We start from the raw sequence: 19,379 nt of genomic DNA on the forward strand, positions 1-19,379 counted from the left end.
CCTGGCAGAAAAGTAGATTTAGAGGCTGGGGCTATAGCTTAGTGGCAGTGTTTGCCTAGCATGTGTGAGGCACTGGGTTTGATCCTTAGTACCACATAAAAATAAAAACAAATAAAATAATCTACAGCTACAAAAAAGAAAAAAGAAAGAAATGTGGGCTTAAATCCCAGCAGACCTTCAGTCAAATACTTCTACAATGTATTAAAAATATTTTTAGCTGTAGATGGACATAATACCTTTATTTTGTTTATTTATTTTTATGTGGTGCTGAGGATTGAATCCAGTGCCTAACACATGCTAGGCAAGCACTCTATCACTGAGCCACAACCCCAGCCCTAAAATTTTTAGTGATATCTCTTTAAGGTATTAAAACTCCTGAGCTTTTAAAAGGGGAATTTTAAATTTATTTTTACTTTTAAATTCAGTATAATGAAATAGGAATTTTTTAAAATCCAGGCTTTTTTTCCCGTCACTGCTAAGGCTTGAACCAGGGCCTCCCACATGCTAGGCAAGAGTTCTACAACTGAGCTACAACCCTGGCCCTGATATCCATATTTTAGGACCACTGATGGATTAGGAAGGCCAAGCCCTCAGCGAATAGGTCCTGTAGCTGTCATCAATATCATTAGCTCCCTGAGGACAGGGACGTTTCCATGCTCTGACTAAAATCCACAAAATGAGGGGAACAATTGTAACTGTCTCAAAGTTGACAAAGCATATGAAGCACTAACCAGAGAGATCCAGCCTGCAGCAACTTCCAATAAATGTCAGGGCAGTGGTTCTCTAGCTTTGCAGCACGTTAGCATTGGCTGGGGGCTCTTTAAAATCCCCAGGTCTAGGCCATGCTCCATCCCAGTTTAATTGGAATCTTTGGGAGTCAGACACAAGCCTTGGTATTTTTAAAGTTTTCCAGGCAATGCCGACATGCAGACGAGTTTGCAAACCAGTGCTGCACATGTGGACAACTGGAGGCCGGCACCTGTGATTACGGTCCTGCCAAGATTCCACTGTTGTCTTCCCACAGAGCCACCTGGGTGTCATTCCAAGTCCCTGGACCTCCACACACGAATCAATGTGTGGATAGGAGTGTGTTTCCATGTCTCCAAGTTCTATAAACATCAACCACTAGAGACTGGAAAGATTATCTATGCGACTGCCTATGACATGGAATGGGACAAAACACTGATTTCTGAGCCCCTGTGGCCTGCGATCCTCATGCTTGTTTCCCAGCTTCCTTCAAGGCATATATAAAAGGTAGCATGGGGCTGGAGATGTGGCTCAAGCGGTAGCGCGCTCGCCTGGCATGTGTGGGGCACTGGGTTCAATCCTTAGCACCAAATAAAAATAAAATAAAGATGTTGTGTCCACCGAAAACTAAAAAATAAATATTAAAAAATTCTCTCTCTCTCTTTGAAAGAAGAAAATACGTGTAGATTATAAAAAAATAATAAAAATAAAATAAAATGTAGCATGAAGACCAAGGACATCAGGCTCCCCCAAGATAAAACTGATAGTTTTATCAGTTCCTGGGGGGTAGGGAATAGAGGGTAGCTCCAGGGATTAATTCCTCTGTCCTCTGAAGTTTGAGGGCATACCAAATACCAAGAAATTTTGTAACCTCAGAGAACCATAAGCAAAGAGCTCCTCCCCAGCCCTTGCTGGTTCCTAGCCTTGGATCAGTTGGTGGTTCGTGTCTCAGCACCCAGGGCCCAGGGAAGGGTGCAAGTGGTTGCCTCTCACCTGTAATCTAGCCAGGATACTGGCTTTTTTGGAGTTGGAGGAGTAGCTCCTGGAACAGGAGACACTGCAGAACCTCTTGGTCTTGGAGAAGAAGGCTTCCCGTGTGCCCACGATACCACACATCTCACAAACGGCTGGGAAGAGAATTTAGCACATGACTTACCAATATGGTTACCTCAAATCCAACAAAATGATGGGCCCTTCAAAACCTTGGGCACTGCACTAACCAGGTAAGCCCCAGTACCCACTAAGGCTGACAGCTGGAGAAGGGGAGGAGGCAGGAGGCGGGACTGCTGTGTGTGTGTGTGTGTGTGTGTGTGTGTGTATTTTCCCCCTGCCCAGGACAGGGTGTCCCTATGTTGCCCAAGCTGGCCTCAAATTCCTGGGCTCAAGGGATCCTCCTGCCTCAGCCTCCTGAATAGCTGGGACTACCAGCATGCCACACACCCAGCCTGGCGTGTGTATGTGAATCTGTCTCACCCAAGCTATGCTGCTTGGCCTCCCTTTGTTACGTCATCGGTGGGGCTAGGGGAAATGCATGAGAAGGACCGGGTACATAAGCAGGTGTTAGCAACTTTTCAAGAGACGATGAAAGGGGAAAATGTGTGTAAAAGGAGGAAAAGAGAAAAGTGCCAAAGTGAATCTCTGTGGCTTTATTTAAATAGTAAGGAGACTGAATTAAATCCACGTTTCAATCACCCGAGGAGCTTTTAAAAAATTCCAGAACCTAAGATTCTCATGAAATGGTTTGCTATGAGACACTGAAATCTGTAGTGTTACAACCTCCCCAGGTGATTCTAATTTGCAGTCAGGAAACCTGTGGACTAGCTGGTTTCCAATGATTCCTTCTAGTGCTGAAGTTCTAAGACTCTAAGAAATGGTTGAGAGAAAATAGAAGGGAGAAAGACGAAAGAAAGGAAAATGGAAGACAATATGAATAGAAAGAAGGATCAACTGACAAAAAGTATTAGATTATAGCTGGGTGCAGTGGCACATGCCTGTAATTCCAGCTCAGGAGGCTGAGGCAGGAGGATCATGAGTTCAAAGCCAGCCTCAGCAAAAGCGAGGCGCTAAGCAACTCAGTGATACCCTGTCTCTAACACAAAATAGGGCTGGGGATGTGGCTCAGTGGCTGAGTTCAATCTCCAGTATGCCCCCCACCAAAAAAAAGTATTAGATTACTATTCCAAAAAGTTTAAGAAGCCAGGCGCAGTTGAACATGCCTGTAATCCTAGTGACTTGGGAGGCTGAGGAAGGATTGCAAGTTCAAGACCAGACTCAACAACTAGACTCTGTCTCAAAATTTTAAAAAAAGGCAAAAAAAAGAAAAAAAAAAAAAAAAAGAGAGAGAGAGAGAGACAGACTTTTGATTGGGGATACAGCTCAGTTGGTAGAGTACTTGCCTTGCACGCACAAGGCCCTGGGTTCAATCCCCAGCACCACAAAAAGTAAATAAATAAATAAATTTAAAAAAAAAAAAAAAAGGCCTGATGATGTAGCTCAATAGTAAAGAACCCCTGGGTTCAGTCCCCAGTGCTGGGGAAAAAAAAAAAAAACAGAACTTAGGGATCAAGGAACGAAGATATCATCAAAGCCTGTCTAGCCTGCCTCTCTTCACACACTGGAGGCCCTGACACAGGCCCAGCAGCTATCCAAGCATTAGATCTCTGAAGCCCAGCTGGTTTCCAGATGACCCATGGGATTCTTAGTGCTCCACCCCATCCAGATCCTTTTGTTTTGGCAGTACTGAAGACTGAATTCAGGCAGGCTCTATCACTGAGCCACATCCCCAGCCTTTTTAAAAATTTATTCTGAGACAGGGACTTGCTAAATTGCTCAGGCTGGTCTCAAACTTGTGATTTTCCTTCCACAGCCTCTCAAGTTGCCAGGATAAAAGGTGTGAGCCACTGCTCCTGGTTCCACCCAAATCCTCTTTCCTGGAGGTCACTTTATCCTGTACCCCCAACCACCAAATCCCTCATTTCTCACCAACAACTTATTATTAATAGCCCACAAGTTATTATTATTATATTTTTGGTGGTGCTAGGAATCAAACCAAGGGCCTCACCTGCTAGGCAAGTGCTCTACCACTGAGCCACACCCCTAGTCCTCCACAAGGTATTATTTATCCCTTCTGGGAAGGCACCCCACAGCCCTTAAGATTTCCTATCTTCTCCACATGCAGACTGAAAAATCCCCAGCCTTCTCACACAAATGTAAAAGCAGTACCACGTTCCTGACTGGCATCTAATATATGCTGCATAAACATTAGTTGAATCAAAGAATGAATGAAATCACAATTTGAAACCAGACCGCAATAGAGGAATGACCCCCGTGGCCAAGTCCTTAGACATCTGATCCATAAGATCAAGCAGTCTTTTACATCTGGATGGCTCTGGTCAAACCGCCTGTATTCATTCCCTGTTCCTTCATAACCTCCTGACTCCTCTCCATCTTCAGGGGATACTGTGAAGGCACCTGGTTCAGAACCACTGCCATCCAAGGATCGGGGAGTCCCAGGGCTGAGCAAATGCAGGGGGGAGGTTGGAAGCTCCCCTGCTTCTCGATCTTCATTTTCTGCTTCACTTGACTCCTCCAGATAGGAGCTGCTCTCACTGCCCACACTGCTGTTGTAACTCCGGAAACTATCATAGCCTCCGAACAGCTCTAAGTCATCATCTTCCTCTTCTTCCTCCATTGGTTCTGAAGATGGGGTCTCCTAGTAGAAGGATGACACAGACCAGGCAGAAAAAAATATGGTTGGTTTTAGTGTATGGGAAGAGAATCTGCAGATCTGCTACCAACCCCCTTTCTGATTCTTTGTCAACATTTTGGGAAACATTTGAAATACCCCTTTTTTGCAAACACAAGTATCATTACTTCTTTTTATACATTTCTTCACCATAATTCAACACAACAGCATAAGACAGAAAATGTTAGGAATTCACTAGGCTCCTGTGGATCTACAAAGGATGATATATATATATATATATATATATTTTAGTTGTAGTTGGACACAATACTTTCACTTTATTTATTTATTCTTATGTGGTGCTGAGGATCGAACCCAGGGCCGCACACGTGCGAGGCAGGCAAGCGCTCTACCGCTGAGCCACAACCCCAGCCCCCAAAGGATATTTTAACATGGATGAAATAGAACACAGTGGCTGCAATTGTAGTTCAGTGGTGGAGCACTTGCCTTGCAAGTGTTAGGCACCAGGTTAAATTCTCAGCACCACAAAAAAATAAATAAAGGTGTTGTGTCCATCTACAACTAAAAAATGTTAAAAAAAAAAAAAAAGAAAGAAAGAAATAGAATACAGTTGTTCCTTGACTTTCAAGGGGGTTACATACTGATAAGTCCATAAAAAATTGAAAATATTTTAAGTGAAAATTGCATTTAGTACATATAACCTATTAAATATCATAGCTGAGCAACGCTGTACACCACAGTGTACTAAGCAATTTCCCCCAGATGATTGTGTCACTGACAAAGCTGTGCCCTACAGTCACTGTCCAGCATCATGAGAGATTATGCTACTTACTGATAACTTGGGAACAGGCTAAAATTCAAAGTACAGTTTCTATTGAATGTATATTGCTTTCCCACCATTGTAAAATAAAAAAACTCTAAGTTGGAAACCTGAAGTTTGTTTGACAATGTGAAAATATCTTAAATACCTTGAAAAGACATTCTAGGGGGCTGGGGTTGTGGCTCAGTGGCAGAGTGCTTGCCTAGCATGCATGAGGCACTGGGTTTGATCCCTAGCACCACATAAAGAAAACTATAATAAACAAAATAAAGGTATTGTGAGCATCTACAACTAAAAAAATTATTTTTTTTAATTTCTCCTTTCTAGGGGCTGGGGATGTGGCTCAAGTGGTAGCGCGCTCGCCTAGCATGCGTGAGGCAATGGGTTCAATTCTCAGCACCACATAAAAGTAAAGATATTGTGTCCACCTAAAACTAAAAAATAAATATTAAAAAAAATTGTCCTTTCTAGAGTAGAAAACTTATATTATAAAGTCATTCTTCTTTGTTCAGCATCTATACCCCAAATAACTTCAACTCAAAAAAAAAAAAAAAAAAACCAGCTCGGTGGCACACATCTATAATCCTAGCAGCTCTGGAGAATGAGGCAGGAGGATTGTGAGTTCAAAGCCAGCCTCAGCAACAGCGAGGTGCTAAGCAACTCAGTGAGACCTTGCCTCTAAATAAAATACAAAAAATAGGGTGGGGGATGTGGTTCAGTGGTTGAGTGCTCCTGAGTTCAATTCCTGGTACCTCAACCCCACCCCACCCCAAAAAAGAAACAATTTAAGAGGCTGGGGTTGTGGCTCAGCGGTAGAGCACTTGCCTGGTATGTGTGATGCTCTGGGTTCAATCCTCAGCACTGCATATAAATAAATGAACAAAATAATGATCCATCAACAATTAAACAAAGCTAAAAAAAAAATCAAACAACTAAAAAAAAACTTTAAAAACAATGCCAAAAAAAAAAAAAAAAATCACCACACACACACATACACACACAATATTTAAGTCAGGGAAAAGTTAATTCGAGACCCAGACTGTGCCAAGAAAGATATGAAAGGCAGATGACACACAGGTAGCTATGACATGATGGTATATAGCACAACTCTATTTATTTGTACCAGGGATTGAACCCAGAGGCACTTAACCACTGAGCCACATCCCCAGCCCTTTTTAAATTTTATATATATATATATATATATTTAATTAATTTATTTATTTTTTGGTCAATGGACCTTTATTTATTTGTATATAGTGCTGAGGATCAAACCCAAACCCAGTGCCTCACAAATGCTAGGCAAGTGTTCTACCACTGAACTACAACCCCAGACCCCCCCAGCCCTTTTCTTCTTAAATATTTTTTAGTTGTCAAAGGACCTTTATTTTATATGTGGTGCTGAGAATCGAACCCAGTGCCTCACATTTGGTAGGCAAGCAATCTGCCATTCAACCATAGCTCCAGCCCCACCCCCAACCTTTTTTAATATTTTATTTAGAGACAGGGTCTCACTGAATTGCTTAGCACCTTGCCATTGCTGAAGCCGGCTTTGAACTCAAGATCCTCCTGCCTCAGCCTCCCAAGCCGCTGGTGTGCATCACAGGACCCGGCTGATTTTTTGTTTTAAAAAAGAATTTTTTTTTGTTATAGATGAACACAATACCTTTTTTTCTTTATTTTTTTAATGAACTCATATTTTTTAGATGTGTAGACCTTTTTTTTATGCATTTACTTATATGTGGTGCCGAGAATAGAACCCAGTGCCTCACACATGCTAGGCAAGCACTCTACCACTGAGCCACAGCCTCAGCCCAATGCCTTTGTTTTATTTACTTATTTTTATATGGTGCTGAGGCTCAAACCTGGTCCCTCACATGTGCTAGATAAGCTATCTACCACTGACCTCAGCCCCAGCCCTTTAATTAGGTATGTATGTATTTATTTTTGGTACTGGGGATTGAACCTGGGACTCTTAACTACTAAGCCACATCCTCAGCTGTTTTATTTTATTTTATTTTTGAGATAGGGTCTCACTAAGTTGTAGCACAGCTTTAAATTCAGCTCTGATTCTAACTAGCTACAGGTCTTTAGGCAAGTCATTCAACCTCTATGGCCCTCTATTTTCTTTCTTTCTTTCTTTTTTAAAAATATTTTTTAGGGACTGGGGTTGTGGCTCAGTGGTAGAGCACTCATAAGAGATCCTGGATTCCATCCTCAGCACCACATAAAAAAATAAATAAATAAACAAAATAAAGATATTGTGTCCATGTATAACTAAAAAAATATTTTTAAAAAATATTTTTTAGTTGTCAATGGACCTTTATTTTATTTATTTATATGTGGCGCTGAGAATTGAACCCAGTGCCTCACACATGCTAGGCAAGTGCTCTACCACTGAGCCACCACCCCAGCCAGCCCTGGGCTTCTATTTTCTTTCTTTCTTTTTAGTTGAGGGACCTTTATTTTATTCATTTATTTATATGTGGTGCTGAGAATCGAACCCAATGCCTCACACATGCTAGATAAGTGCTCTACCACTGAGCCACAACCCCAGTCCCTGGGTCTCTATTTTCTTATCTATGAAATAAGAAAATTTTTGGCTCACAGGCTATGAGATATGAATGGGATATATGTGAAGCAAGGTAGAGTTTGGGGATCTGTGCCAAATACCATCTCTAGTGCTTGCTAGCTAAGAACTTATAACATGTCAATCTCTCAGTGCCTTCATTTTCACAAAATGAGGATAACACAACCTATTTACTTATTTTATTTAAAAGTATTTTTAATTGTAAATGGACACAATATCTTTTTTATTTATGTGTTTTTATGTGGTGCTGAGGATAGAACCTAGTGCCTCAAATGTGCAGGCAAGTGCTCTACACTAAGCTATAACCCCAACCCAACAATACTGATTTAAAAGGATTTAAGGGGAAAGAGATAATACTATAAAGCACTCAGAACAGCGACTTACATATATTAAGTCCTCAATAAACACTGGCAAATATTATTGGCTCAAAGCATGGTTTCTCAAATCAGATTTGCCTGGGTTTAAGACGTGGCTTATCAACTGCGTTTGTGATTTTGTGCAAGATATTTAGCCTTGCTACCGAAGGTTTCTTCATCAATACGATGGAGATAACAACAAGACTTCTTTAGAGGATTATTATGAAGATTGAGGTCAGAGGTAAAGCTTCATTCTACTTTCAGCAGTTAGTGACAGCTCTGAAAGTGTTAGCTATTATTCTTATTTTCCATTTGTTAATTCTCCTTTATCCTTAAAGTTTCCCAGCACATGCAAATATGCTAGAAAGGAAACGGAATTTAAAAATAAGGAGCCCAGTAGCCAAATGATTGAAGGGTGGGTAGGTTACAGGTTGTTGTAGCGGAGTGGAAAGGGCAATGACAAGATTTTGGAGGCTGATTTACCCCACCTCCTTCCCTTTCCAGCTGTGTTGAGCCTTTGGGAACTCACTACCTCTCTAAGTCTCCGCTGCTTTAACCATAGACATGAAGCCACATCCCAGGACGGCGAGGGCGTTTGGAGACCATGCACGCGAACGCTTCAGGCACGGAATAGTATTAAACCTCACGTCCCTTCGCTTCCCACCTGGATGCGAAAGGCCTCAACAATCCCTTAGGAACGCGACCACGAGACGAGGAAGACAAAGATCCAAGTGCTCAGAGCTGGACCCACGTCCCCTTCCCCAGGCTAGCGGGATGTTCCTCCCTGAACTCGCGAAGCGACGCGGGTCCCAGCACCACAGGAGCAAAAAGTGACGGCGATTGCCTCTGGCCCTAGCTGGACCTACTACCTCAGTTTACCAATCCGTCCACCCTCTGCCCTCCACGCTCACAGAGTCGCCGAAAGGCCTAAAGACGGATCCGTCAAGCAAGGTTCTCCGGGTTCCCTTTCCCAGTAGTGCTAAGTCTCCTCCCTCTCACCTCAATGCTCCGGGGTTTCTCCATGAGACCTCAGTTTCTTCTACCGTCACCAGGTGCAGGAAGCCATATTGGCCTCGCCGCTCTCCCGGGGCGCACTCATTGGCTGCCTCCCTGAGCCGCGGGCCAATCACGCTGCAAGAAAGAGGGAAAGCCGGTTCCGTGCCCCCCTCCCCCCGGGGATCTGGAAAGCCGTGGGCGGTTGTGGGACTTGTAGTTCTCGTCTGTGCGCGTTGCCACAGCGACGCGAAAACCTCAGTGCTGGTACTGCTCGCACCTATTTTTCTTGTTAAAATAACCTGCGCTCTCATTCCGATCGTATTCTTTATTAGGTGATTATTGAGCACCTATAATAGATACTTGTAGGCGCCAGCAATAGCCTTGCATCCTCCCTAGTTAGAGATTTAAGGTGCTGGTGCTCGACTGCAATCCCAGCTACTGGGGGTTCTGAGGCAGGAGGATTGCAAATCGCAAATTCGAAGCAAGGCTGGGCAATTTAGCAAGACTTTGTATCAAAATAAAATAAATAAAGGCTGGGAATGTAACTCAGTGGTAGAGTGCCTCTGAGCTCAATCCTCAGCAATCAGGAAAGGAGGAGAGGGAGAGATAATAATATAAAGTATTGGGCCAGGATGCCTAGAAGGGGGACTAATATCCAATTCAGGCAGAACCTTTAATACTCTTATGCCCAATGCTATAACTGTCCAGCTCACTCAAATCCTCAACATTGCTGGGGCGTGGTGGCGCACGCCTGTAATCCCAGTGAAGCAGGAGGATTGTGAGTTCAAAGCCAGCCTCAGCAATTTAGCGAGGCACTAAGCAACTCAGTTGAGACCCTGTCTCTACATAAAATACAAAATAGAGCTGGAGATGTGGCTCAGTGGTCGAGTGCCCCTGTGTTCAATCCCTGGTACCAAATGATCATCATCATTATCATCATCATCATCATCATCCTGGTCAACATTGCCCCCCATCACTATTTCATAAATAAAACCTTGAATATGAATGCTTCTCTTCCCCATCCCACTTGGATTCCCCACCATCTCCTACACAACGTGAGGTCTAGGCATGGTTGTAGAGTGTTACAGACATTAACTCAGATCCATAAGACAGTCAGACCCATTTTGAAGAAGAGGAAAGGGTGGCTCTTCAGTTTTGGACACTTTCCAAGATCACCCAAGATTGAAATTTAGATTTTTGTCTAAATTCTTAGCCTATATTAGGCTGTTTCCCAATTAACTAATTGGGAGTCTAAATGTCATGAGTGGAGGCTGAATATATGCAAAATATATTCCTGAATTTAAGATGCAGCACACATATGTGAACTACTTCTACTACTTCTACCTTAAGTTCTTGTATCCATGCTATTAATAGTATTGGTTCTGTCACATCCAAAATTCGTCCTGTACCCTCCATCACTACTACCCTACTATAAGTCACTTGCTTACTGAAACAGCCTTTCAATGGGTCTCCTGCTTGAATCTCACCTTCTTTAATTCACACAAGTTGTTTTTTTAAATATTTTGTTACTGGGGATTGAACCCAGAGGTGCTCTACCACTAAGCTACATCTCCAGTCCCTTATGTTATTAATTTGAGGCAGAGTCTCTTTAATATGCTTCAGCACATCCCCACCCCAACCCTGTCTCTGGGATTACAGGTGTGTGAAACCATGCCTGGCCACCGGTAACATTTTCAAATCATAAACCAGATCATTTTCATTCTCTTGCTTAAAACCCCTAATGGCTTCTCTTTGCCATCAAAACTCTCCACAACGTCCTGAATGACACGTGGCTCTAATTTTCTCTCCAACTTCCTCTTGCGTCACCCTCTTCCTCTTTTCCTGTTTCCATGTGCCGTGCTTTTCTCCTTTTTTTGTAGGGGGTGGGGTGGTACTGGGGTTGAACTCAGGGGCACTTGGACCACCGACCCACATCCCCAGCCTTATTTTGTGTTTTATTTAGAGACAAGGTCTCACTAAGTTGCTTAGTGCCTCACTTTCTTTTTTAAAATATTTATTTAGTTCTTTAGTTGTAGTTGGACACAATACTTTTATTTTATTTATTTATTTTAATGTGGTGCTGAGAATCGAACCCAGGTCCTCGCATGTGTTAGGCAAACGCTGTGTCACTGAGCCACAACCCCAGCCCAGCGCCTCACTTTTGCTGAGGGGGCTTTGAACTTGTGATCCTCCTGCCTCAGCCTCCCCAGATGCTGGGATTACAGGCATGTACCACCATGCCCAGTTAATATTGGTATTTTATATTTGTCATCTTCTCAGGGGTCTTCTAAATTAGCTGTTCCCTTGGGGCTGGGGATGTGGCTCAAGTGGTAGCGCGCTCGCCTGGCATGCGTGGGGCCCGGGTTCGATCCTCAGCACCACATACAAACAAAGATGTTGTGTCTGCCAAATGCCAAAAAATAAATACTATTTTAAAAAATAAAAAATAAATTAGCTGTTCCCTCCCCATACTCTGAATCCCTTCACCCATTTTGCAATCCTTTATAGCACTGTTTTTGTCTAAAATTACCTTGTTCGTTTGTTTCCTTGTCTATCTCCCACCATTAGGGCAGGGACTTATTCTCATTGTCTACTATATTTCTAGAACCAAGAATAGAGTCTAGAATACAGTAGGTGCTCAATGACCAAGAAGAGAATAAGATTTAAAGTTTTCTTGGTAGTAAGATTTTAAAGAATACCACAGACTGCTTTTTGAAGGCAGTTAAATAATGATGGCTTAAACCAAGGCAGGCAAAAAAAAAAAAAAAAAGAAAGGATTTGAGAATTTTCTGAGAACTAATTGTATGGGGTAGGTTTGAGATAGGGAGGAATCCAGAATGAGTCTGAGGTAAGCCTTGGCTGGGTGGGTGGTGGCACCATGTTCTGTAGTGGTAACAACAAGTAGGAGGAATGTATAGGTTTGGGTGGTTGAATGGAAGGATTAAGGGTTCCACTTAGTCTGAGGTACAGTGCTTGCCTAGCACGTGTGAGGCCCTGAGCTGTTAGCATAGTTGAAATGACTGTTACTTAGGAACTCGGTGGAGACATATTAAAAGCAGGATGCTAAGCAACAGAGGTTGCTTCAAACAGTGGCGGTTCCTTCTGCTCTAGACCTCCTGGGCCTGGATCTCAGACTGCAGCCAAGTCACCCTCCTTGGCTAGTCTGAGTCATCACTCTACACATGGACTTCATTTCCTCCTCTTTCCAGAACCTTCTCTGTGTTACTGACCTTCCCTCTGGGATCTTTGACCTCTCACTCTACTGAGTCATTCCCAATACCAACAAAAACGTGCCTATGTCTCCCATTCTGTACAATAAATCTCTTCAACGCACCTCCTCTGTCCCTTGCCATTGTGCAATTTTATCCCACAATCTCTTGAAAGACCTGTCCCATACCCACACCTCCACCACTGTTCCCCTCCATTCTCCATCTGTCTCGCTCCTCAATGGAAACTCCTGTGGTCAAGTTCACACACCTTCTCTGATGTCAGGTCAGTGTGTTTCTCTTAGGGCCTCTTGGCATAGCTAACAATACCACTCTTCTTGAAACACTGTCCTTTCTTGGGTCCCTCTTCTCCTTCCTCTCTGGCCAATCCTCTGTGGTATTCTGAGAGCCAGACCCTCTTTTCCTGTTACTTTTTATTTTTTAGCGATGGCTTTCATTCTTAGTGCTGTAAACACCATTTAAGTGCCCCTAGTTCATGCCTCTTACCATCTGAGCTCTACAGGCATGTGTCCATTGACTAGATGACAACTTCATAGGCCAAAGGGAACACTTTATTCCCTTACCCCACATCTATTTTTCTAGTAGTTTTTCCCATTTTAGTACATAGCACTACCATCCACTCAGGATGACTTTTCCCTCCCCATCACTCAGGGTTCAATCCCTCAGTGTATCCCTTGAATTCTCCAAAATCTATTTCAAGTATTTCCTCTTCTTTCTATCCTAGAGGCACCCATCAAATCAAGGTCACCGTCATCCCAACAGATCTCCCTTACTCTACCCAGCAAATTCTCTACCCACCGTTTTTATTTTATTTTTTAAAGAGAGACAGAGACAGAGAGAATTTTAATATATATATATATATATATATATATATATATATATATATATATATATATATTTTTTTTTTAGTTCTTGGCAGACACAACATCTTTGTTTGTATGTGGTGCTGAGGATCTAACGCGGCCGCACGCATGCCAGGCGAGCGCGCTACCGCTTGAGCCACATCCCCAGCCCTCTACCCACCGTTTTTAAAACATACAGGTAGATTAATTCCCTTGCATTAGGGATTTTTAGATTGTGTTTTATCCCTATCACCCTCTTCCCTCTCGCCTTTCCCTCAAGTTCAAGGTCAGCCTCAGCAACGTGGGGAGACCCTGTCTCTAAATAAAAAGTAAAAAAGTCTAGGGATGTGGCTCAGTGGTTCATTGCCCCTGGGTTCAATCCCCAGTATCAATAAATAAAGAAATACTTAGGGAAGGGTCAGGATGGGAGCTATTCGTTCAAGCAATTGGCTGCGTGCCCATCCTGCTCCAGAACCATGGGCACAACCGTGAACTCAGGTCGGCGCCGGTCCCGCCCTCGCGGGGCTGAGGTCCCAAAGTGATCCAGAGGGAAGGACAGTGACGCTTCCCGCATCGACGGGGGCCAGGGTCAGCTAGTCTGCCACCCGCCGCCCCCAGCGCCTTGGGCGGCTCTCAGTTGGCGGGCTCTTCAAGACGGGATGGCGGGGAAGGGGGGTGGGGGAGGGCGGGGCTGCCGCAAGGGGCGCAAGGGAGGGCGCGGGGCTGCCCCGGGGGGCGGTCGGAGGGGGACGCGGGGGCGCGGCTCTGCCACGTGGGAGTATCGGGGGTCACGGCGCTGTCACTGGGCGGGGCAGTCGCAGAGAGTTGCGGGACTGCCGCGGGGGCTCAAGGAGGGTCGCGGCGCAGCCCGGTTGGGGGGCGCGGGGCTGCGCGGGGGACAGGGAAGTCGCGGCGCTGGCAGGCAGTCGCGGGGCTGCAGCGGGTGGCAGGGAGATCGCGGCGCTGCCGCGGGGGCGCAGGGGGTCGCACCGCCCCGCCTCCTCCGCTCAACTCCCGGCCCGGGGCACGTGGCCCGGCGGCGCGCGGGTCCGGAGCGCCAACCGCCGGCCGCCCCGCCCGCGCTCCCGCGGCCCGCCCCGCGAGCCCGCCCGGCGCCCTCGGGTTGGAAGGCTGCAGCCCCTGCCCGGCGGGCCCGGCGGGAGCGGGCAGGAGCGCGGGCGGGTGCGCCGGGACTGCTGGACCGCCAGGGTCCAGCCTGCGGGGTCAGTGACAGCCGCGGAGGAGGGGCGCGGGTGCGCCGAGACCCCGGGTACCCCTGGCTGGGCGCGGACGGAGAGGGTCGCCGCCCTGGGCTGGTCCCGGGTCGGGACGGAGGACAGCGGACACTGCTTTGCCTGGGTCCCGCCGAGGGGAGGGGGCTGCGCTCGGCGAGAGCAATGGGCACCCAGCGAGCCTCACCGTACCGCGGTCGGGTTGCAACCACAGTGCGGGCGGAAACGGGGAGGGAGTGGGGGCGACTGGTGGCAGGGTAACTGCCATCATTAAGCGCCTAGGCTGGCCAGGTGCGGTTACCATCCTTCCCGAAGTGGCAGCGAGCCACCCAGGGCACCAGCGCCTGTCCTAGGAGGACGAGCTGGGATGCGAGCCCGGCAGGTTTGGCCCTTGGTTCACTGCGCTAGGCTGAGGGAAAAGTGTACTTGAACCGGGCTTTGAGAATCGGACAGTCTCCTGGGCGAAATAACTGGGCGCCCTTGGCTCTAACTAGCTGTTGAGAACTTGGAAGGCGTTTGATCTTGAGAGGCCACACTTTCCTCCTCCGTAAAATAGGCTGGATCGATGACATCTAATAAATCGTTTGTAAGTAGTGCTTTGCATTTGAAAAGCCCTTTCAGTCGCGATGGCAGAGTTATTTCCTCACGGTTAACTCACCAAGTGAGCGTTTTTATTTGCCTAGTTTTTACAGATGAAGAAACTGTGCCCTAGAGAGGTTTATTAGATCAGAGACTAGTGACCTGGATTTATGAATAAGTCAGATGATTCTCAGGATACTAGATTGCCTTGGAGGACATGAAGCTCCCAGGCTCCCGCATCTGTGATTTCATCCTCTGATCTCCTGGTTCCTAGTTGAAGTCAGGATACTTTGCTGCATCTGCCCATATCCAGCTGTCAACAGCTGTATCCCAGCAACACACGATCCCCATGGCACTGCAGTTTTAAATATTTTTTAAATGTTTCTTCCTGTTTTGGGCTGGACCAAGTGTGAGGAGTGCTTTAAGCAGAATCAAAACTGGGAAGAAATTTGGATAGGGTTAATTCAGTTCTGAAAATTCCAACTGAGTGTTTTGGGATTTCTAATTAACATAGTATAACATAATAATACTTTTTGTCCTTCCTATTGACAGGTCTGCCTCCTAGCAAATTATTCGAAGGAACATGAGAAAAGTAAGTAGGGATTTTGAAGTATGAGTTAAAAAAAAAAACAGAATTGTTTGTTTATGGAATAATGACAGTTAATTTGGTGATGGCATTTCTGGATGTAGAAAGCTGATTGGCAGATGCTTATCCAATGCACATTTTGGAGGAGGGTGTTTTTTTTTACACACAGAGAAGTCTGCACCACCATGAATACTGACAGTATACTGGGAGATGCCTTTTTTTTTTTCTTCCCAATCCTCAGGACTGTAAAAGAGATGGCTGATGTGTGCCAGGTGGTGGACTTACCTGGCCTCATTTATCCTCAAAGCAAAATTAAAAGGCGGGAGAAGTTCTTATCTTTTTTAGAAATGAGGAGACTGAAACTTAGGAGAGTTAAGTAGACCGGCTCTGGAGGTGCCAAGAAAACAGTCTTCACCTTGTTGCTACAGTTCAGAGTCAACAAATACTTAATGAACGTCTTGTGCCTGGTGCCTTAATCTTTTTATTTATTTTTATTTTTTTTATTAAGATAGGATCTGGGCTGGGGATGTGGCTCAAGCGGTAGCGCTCTCGCCTGGCATGCGTGCGGCCCGGGTTCGATCCTTAGCACCACATACAAACAAAGATGTTGTGTCCGCCGAGAACTAAAAATAAATAAATATTAAAAATTCTCTCTCTCTCCCTCTCTCACTCTCTCTTAAAAAAAAAAAAAAGATAGGATATGGCTGGCTTCAAACTCCTAGACTCAAGGGATCCTCCTCCCTCAGCCTTCTTTTATTATTATTATTATTATTTTTTAGTTGTAGGTGGGCCCAATATCTTTACTATTTTATTTATTTTTATGCGGTGCTGAGAATTGAACCCAGTACCTCACATGTGCCTGGTGAGCACTCTACCAATGAGCTACAACCTCAGCCTTCTGTGTAGCGGGGATCACAGGTGTGCACTGCTGCATCTAGCTCTGAATTTATTTTTATTGATTTATTTTGTGCGGTGCTGGGGATTGCACTGGGGACCTTGCACATGCTAGGCAAGCCCTCTATCACTAAGCTATGCCCCCAGCCCTGCATTTTTTTTTTATCCTCATGATAACCCACCCTACCTTTTGCTCACTGCAGCTGATCACTTTGAAATAAGTTAACAAGCATTTTAAAAAAGAAATAGCTTACTGCCTTGTTCAGAACAGGGGGAGATAAGTGTTTGTAAATCCACAGCAACACTAATAGCCTCCCTCCGGAATCAGATGTGGTGCTGTGGGAGGTGCTGAGCAGCCGCTCCCTTAATACAGTCCTGAGATCTCAGAAGAGGGAAGCAGAACTCAGGTGTGGGCCCTAAGCACCTGAACTGCAAGGCCCTGTTCTCCCACTGATGACAAATCTAAAGATGCCACAGGTTTCCTGTGTTGACTGTGTGAAGCCTTGCTTAATGGAATTTCACACATGGGCCAACCGATTAGGTGTTCTTCTGAAAAAGCTAGGACATCCACTCTGCCAGGAAGCTTTTCCTTTCCAAGCAAAATAACCTGGCCTGGTGGGCGTTCCACAGTGACAAAGGTGATTGAGGGTGTATTTATCAAAAGGCCCTCAGCTGCTGGGCACAGTGGTGCACACCTGTAATCCCAGCAGCTCCAGAGGCTAAGACAGGAAGATCATGAGTTCAAAGGCAGCGTTGGCAAGGCGCTAAGCAACTCAGTGTGACCCTGTCTCTAAATAAAATACAAAACAGGGCAGGGGACAGAGTGCCCCTGGGTTCAATCCCCGGTACAAAAAAAATAAATAAAAAGGCCCTGAGCAGGGAGGGAAAGAGTGATGGAGGCCCCCTTTGATCTTGCGGTCTCCACTCAACCTCCACAACTCTGAGTGACTTTTTAAAAACAGAACTCTAGGGCTGGGGTGTGGCTCAGGGGTAAAGTGCTTACCTGGGCAGAGGGGATCTTTTTGAGGTGACTGAAGTGTTTAAAACTGGATTGTGATGATGGTTGTACAACTCTAAATTAACTAAAACTTATTGTTCACATAGAAGAAATGAATATTATGGTCTGTAAATTGTACCTCAGTAAAACTGCCCCCCAAATAAAACTTCTTTTACTGGGTATGGTGGAGCATGCCTGTAATCCCAGGAACTTGGGAGGTTGAGGCAGGAGGATTGCAGATTTGAGGCCAGCCTCAGCAATTTAGGCCCTCTCTCAAAATAAAAAACAAAAAGGTCTGGGAAGGCTGTGGATGTGGCTTAATGGTAGAGTCATTGCCTAGCCTGCATGAGGCCCTGGATTCTAATCCCCAACACCAAAGTAAATAAATAAAAAGAAAAAGATCTGAGAATGTAGCTCAGTGCCTTTGGGTTCAATGTCCAGTGCCAATAAATAACTAAATAAGCATTTTAGGAGGCTGAAGCAGGAGAATTAGGAGTTCAAAGCCAGCCACAGCATCTTAGCAAGGACCTAAGCAACTCATGACACCTTGTCTCTCTAAATAAAATACAAAAAAGGGCTGGAGATGTGACTCAGTGGTCAAACACTCCTGGATTCAATCCCCAGTACAAATAATAATAATAATAAATAAATAAAACTCCCTTTTGGTTCCCCATTACCTACCCAGCCAAAGTAAGTCCTGGGCACCAAGAAGCTGTCTCCCCCTGTAGCTACTTGCAATGTGCCCTGCGTGTTATGTTCCCTGCAAACGAGCTGTTTAGGGCTGGCAGCAGATCTTTGGATAAAGGCTCAGTCACTTGGTACCTCTGCATGTGCCGCCTCTCTGCCTGGGCTGTCCTTCCTCCCCCACCTGCTGGTAGAACATGTACTCTCACTGAAGCTTTAAGGCTCAGCTAGGACATCCACTCTGCCAGGAAGCTTTCCCTGACTTTTCCAAGCAAAATCAAGTGACATTGCTGTTATTTTTACATGTCTGGCACCTGCACCAAGACTTGAGCCCTCTAACCTTGATCTGTTCATGTCTAGAGCCAGCACATCTGAGACATAGAATGGCAGTTGAACAAACACCTGTGTGGTTGAGATCACCCTTCAGAGCCTGCCATATACATAATGCCTTATGGGGCGTCACTCATCCACCCACCCAACATTCAGTGCCAAAGTGCACTAAATGATTAAGATAAGCCTAGTGTGGTGGCTCCTGCCTCAGCCTCCCAAAACACTGGGATTATAGGCAGGAGGATTGAAAGCTTGAAGCCGGCCTCAGCAATTTAGCAAGACTCTCTTAAAATAAAAAAATAAAATGGAAGATGTAGCTCAGTGGTAAATCACTCCTGGGTTCAATCCCCAGTACAAAAAAATAGATAAATAAATAAAAAATGAGGGACTGAGGTTGTGGCTCAGTGGTAGAATACTTGCCTAGCATGTGTGAGGCACTGGGTTCGATTCTCTGCACTGCATATAAATAAATGAATAAAATAAAGGTCCAACAACAACAACAAAAATATTTAAAAAAATAAAAAATGTTTAAGATGATGATAGACTGTAAGAGCTTCCTTCTAGTGTGATTGCCGCAGGTCACCTCATCTTATGGAAGGTGGGGATGGTAGTAGTACCTACCTCATAGGCAAAATATTCTAAAATGGATTGGCATAGAGTATGTGCCCACTAATGTTGGTTATTTCAGTGCACAGTGAATGTTAGGATCAGAGGAAACAGGCCTGAGAAGCTTCCACCTGACCTGAGTTAGGAAGATTTAGCAGAATCACTTTCTTCTGTTTGCACCAAAAGATGC

At 45.0% G+C, this 19,379-nt stretch overlaps 1 protein-coding gene across 1 annotated transcript in view; it reads right to left on the reverse strand.

Moving 5' to 3' along the window:
* Window positions 1-9,314, reverse strand: part of L3mbtl2 (L3MBTL histone methyl-lysine binding protein 2) — a 23,389-nt gene extending 14,075 nt beyond the window's left edge. The window contains exons 1-3 of the mRNA XM_027926867.2: window positions 9,216-9,314; window positions 4,219-4,459; window positions 1,741-1,874 (exon numbers count right to left, since the gene is read on the reverse strand). Coding sequence (XP_027782668.1) covers window positions 1,741-1,874; window positions 4,219-4,459; window positions 9,216-9,239 — 399 coding nt within the window. The 5' untranslated portion in view covers window positions 9,240-9,314. The remainder of the gene's footprint in view (window positions 1-1,740; window positions 1,875-4,218; window positions 4,460-9,215) is intronic.
* Between the last annotated feature and the right edge of the window lie 10,065 nt (window positions 9,315-19,379).

This window comes from Marmota flaviventris, chromosome 3 (genome assembly GCF_047511675.1).
Source record: "Marmota flaviventris isolate mMarFla1 chromosome 3, mMarFla1.hap1, whole genome shotgun sequence".
In the NCBI taxonomy this organism is placed as follows: Eukaryota; Metazoa; Chordata; class Mammalia; order Rodentia; family Sciuridae; genus Marmota; species Marmota flaviventris.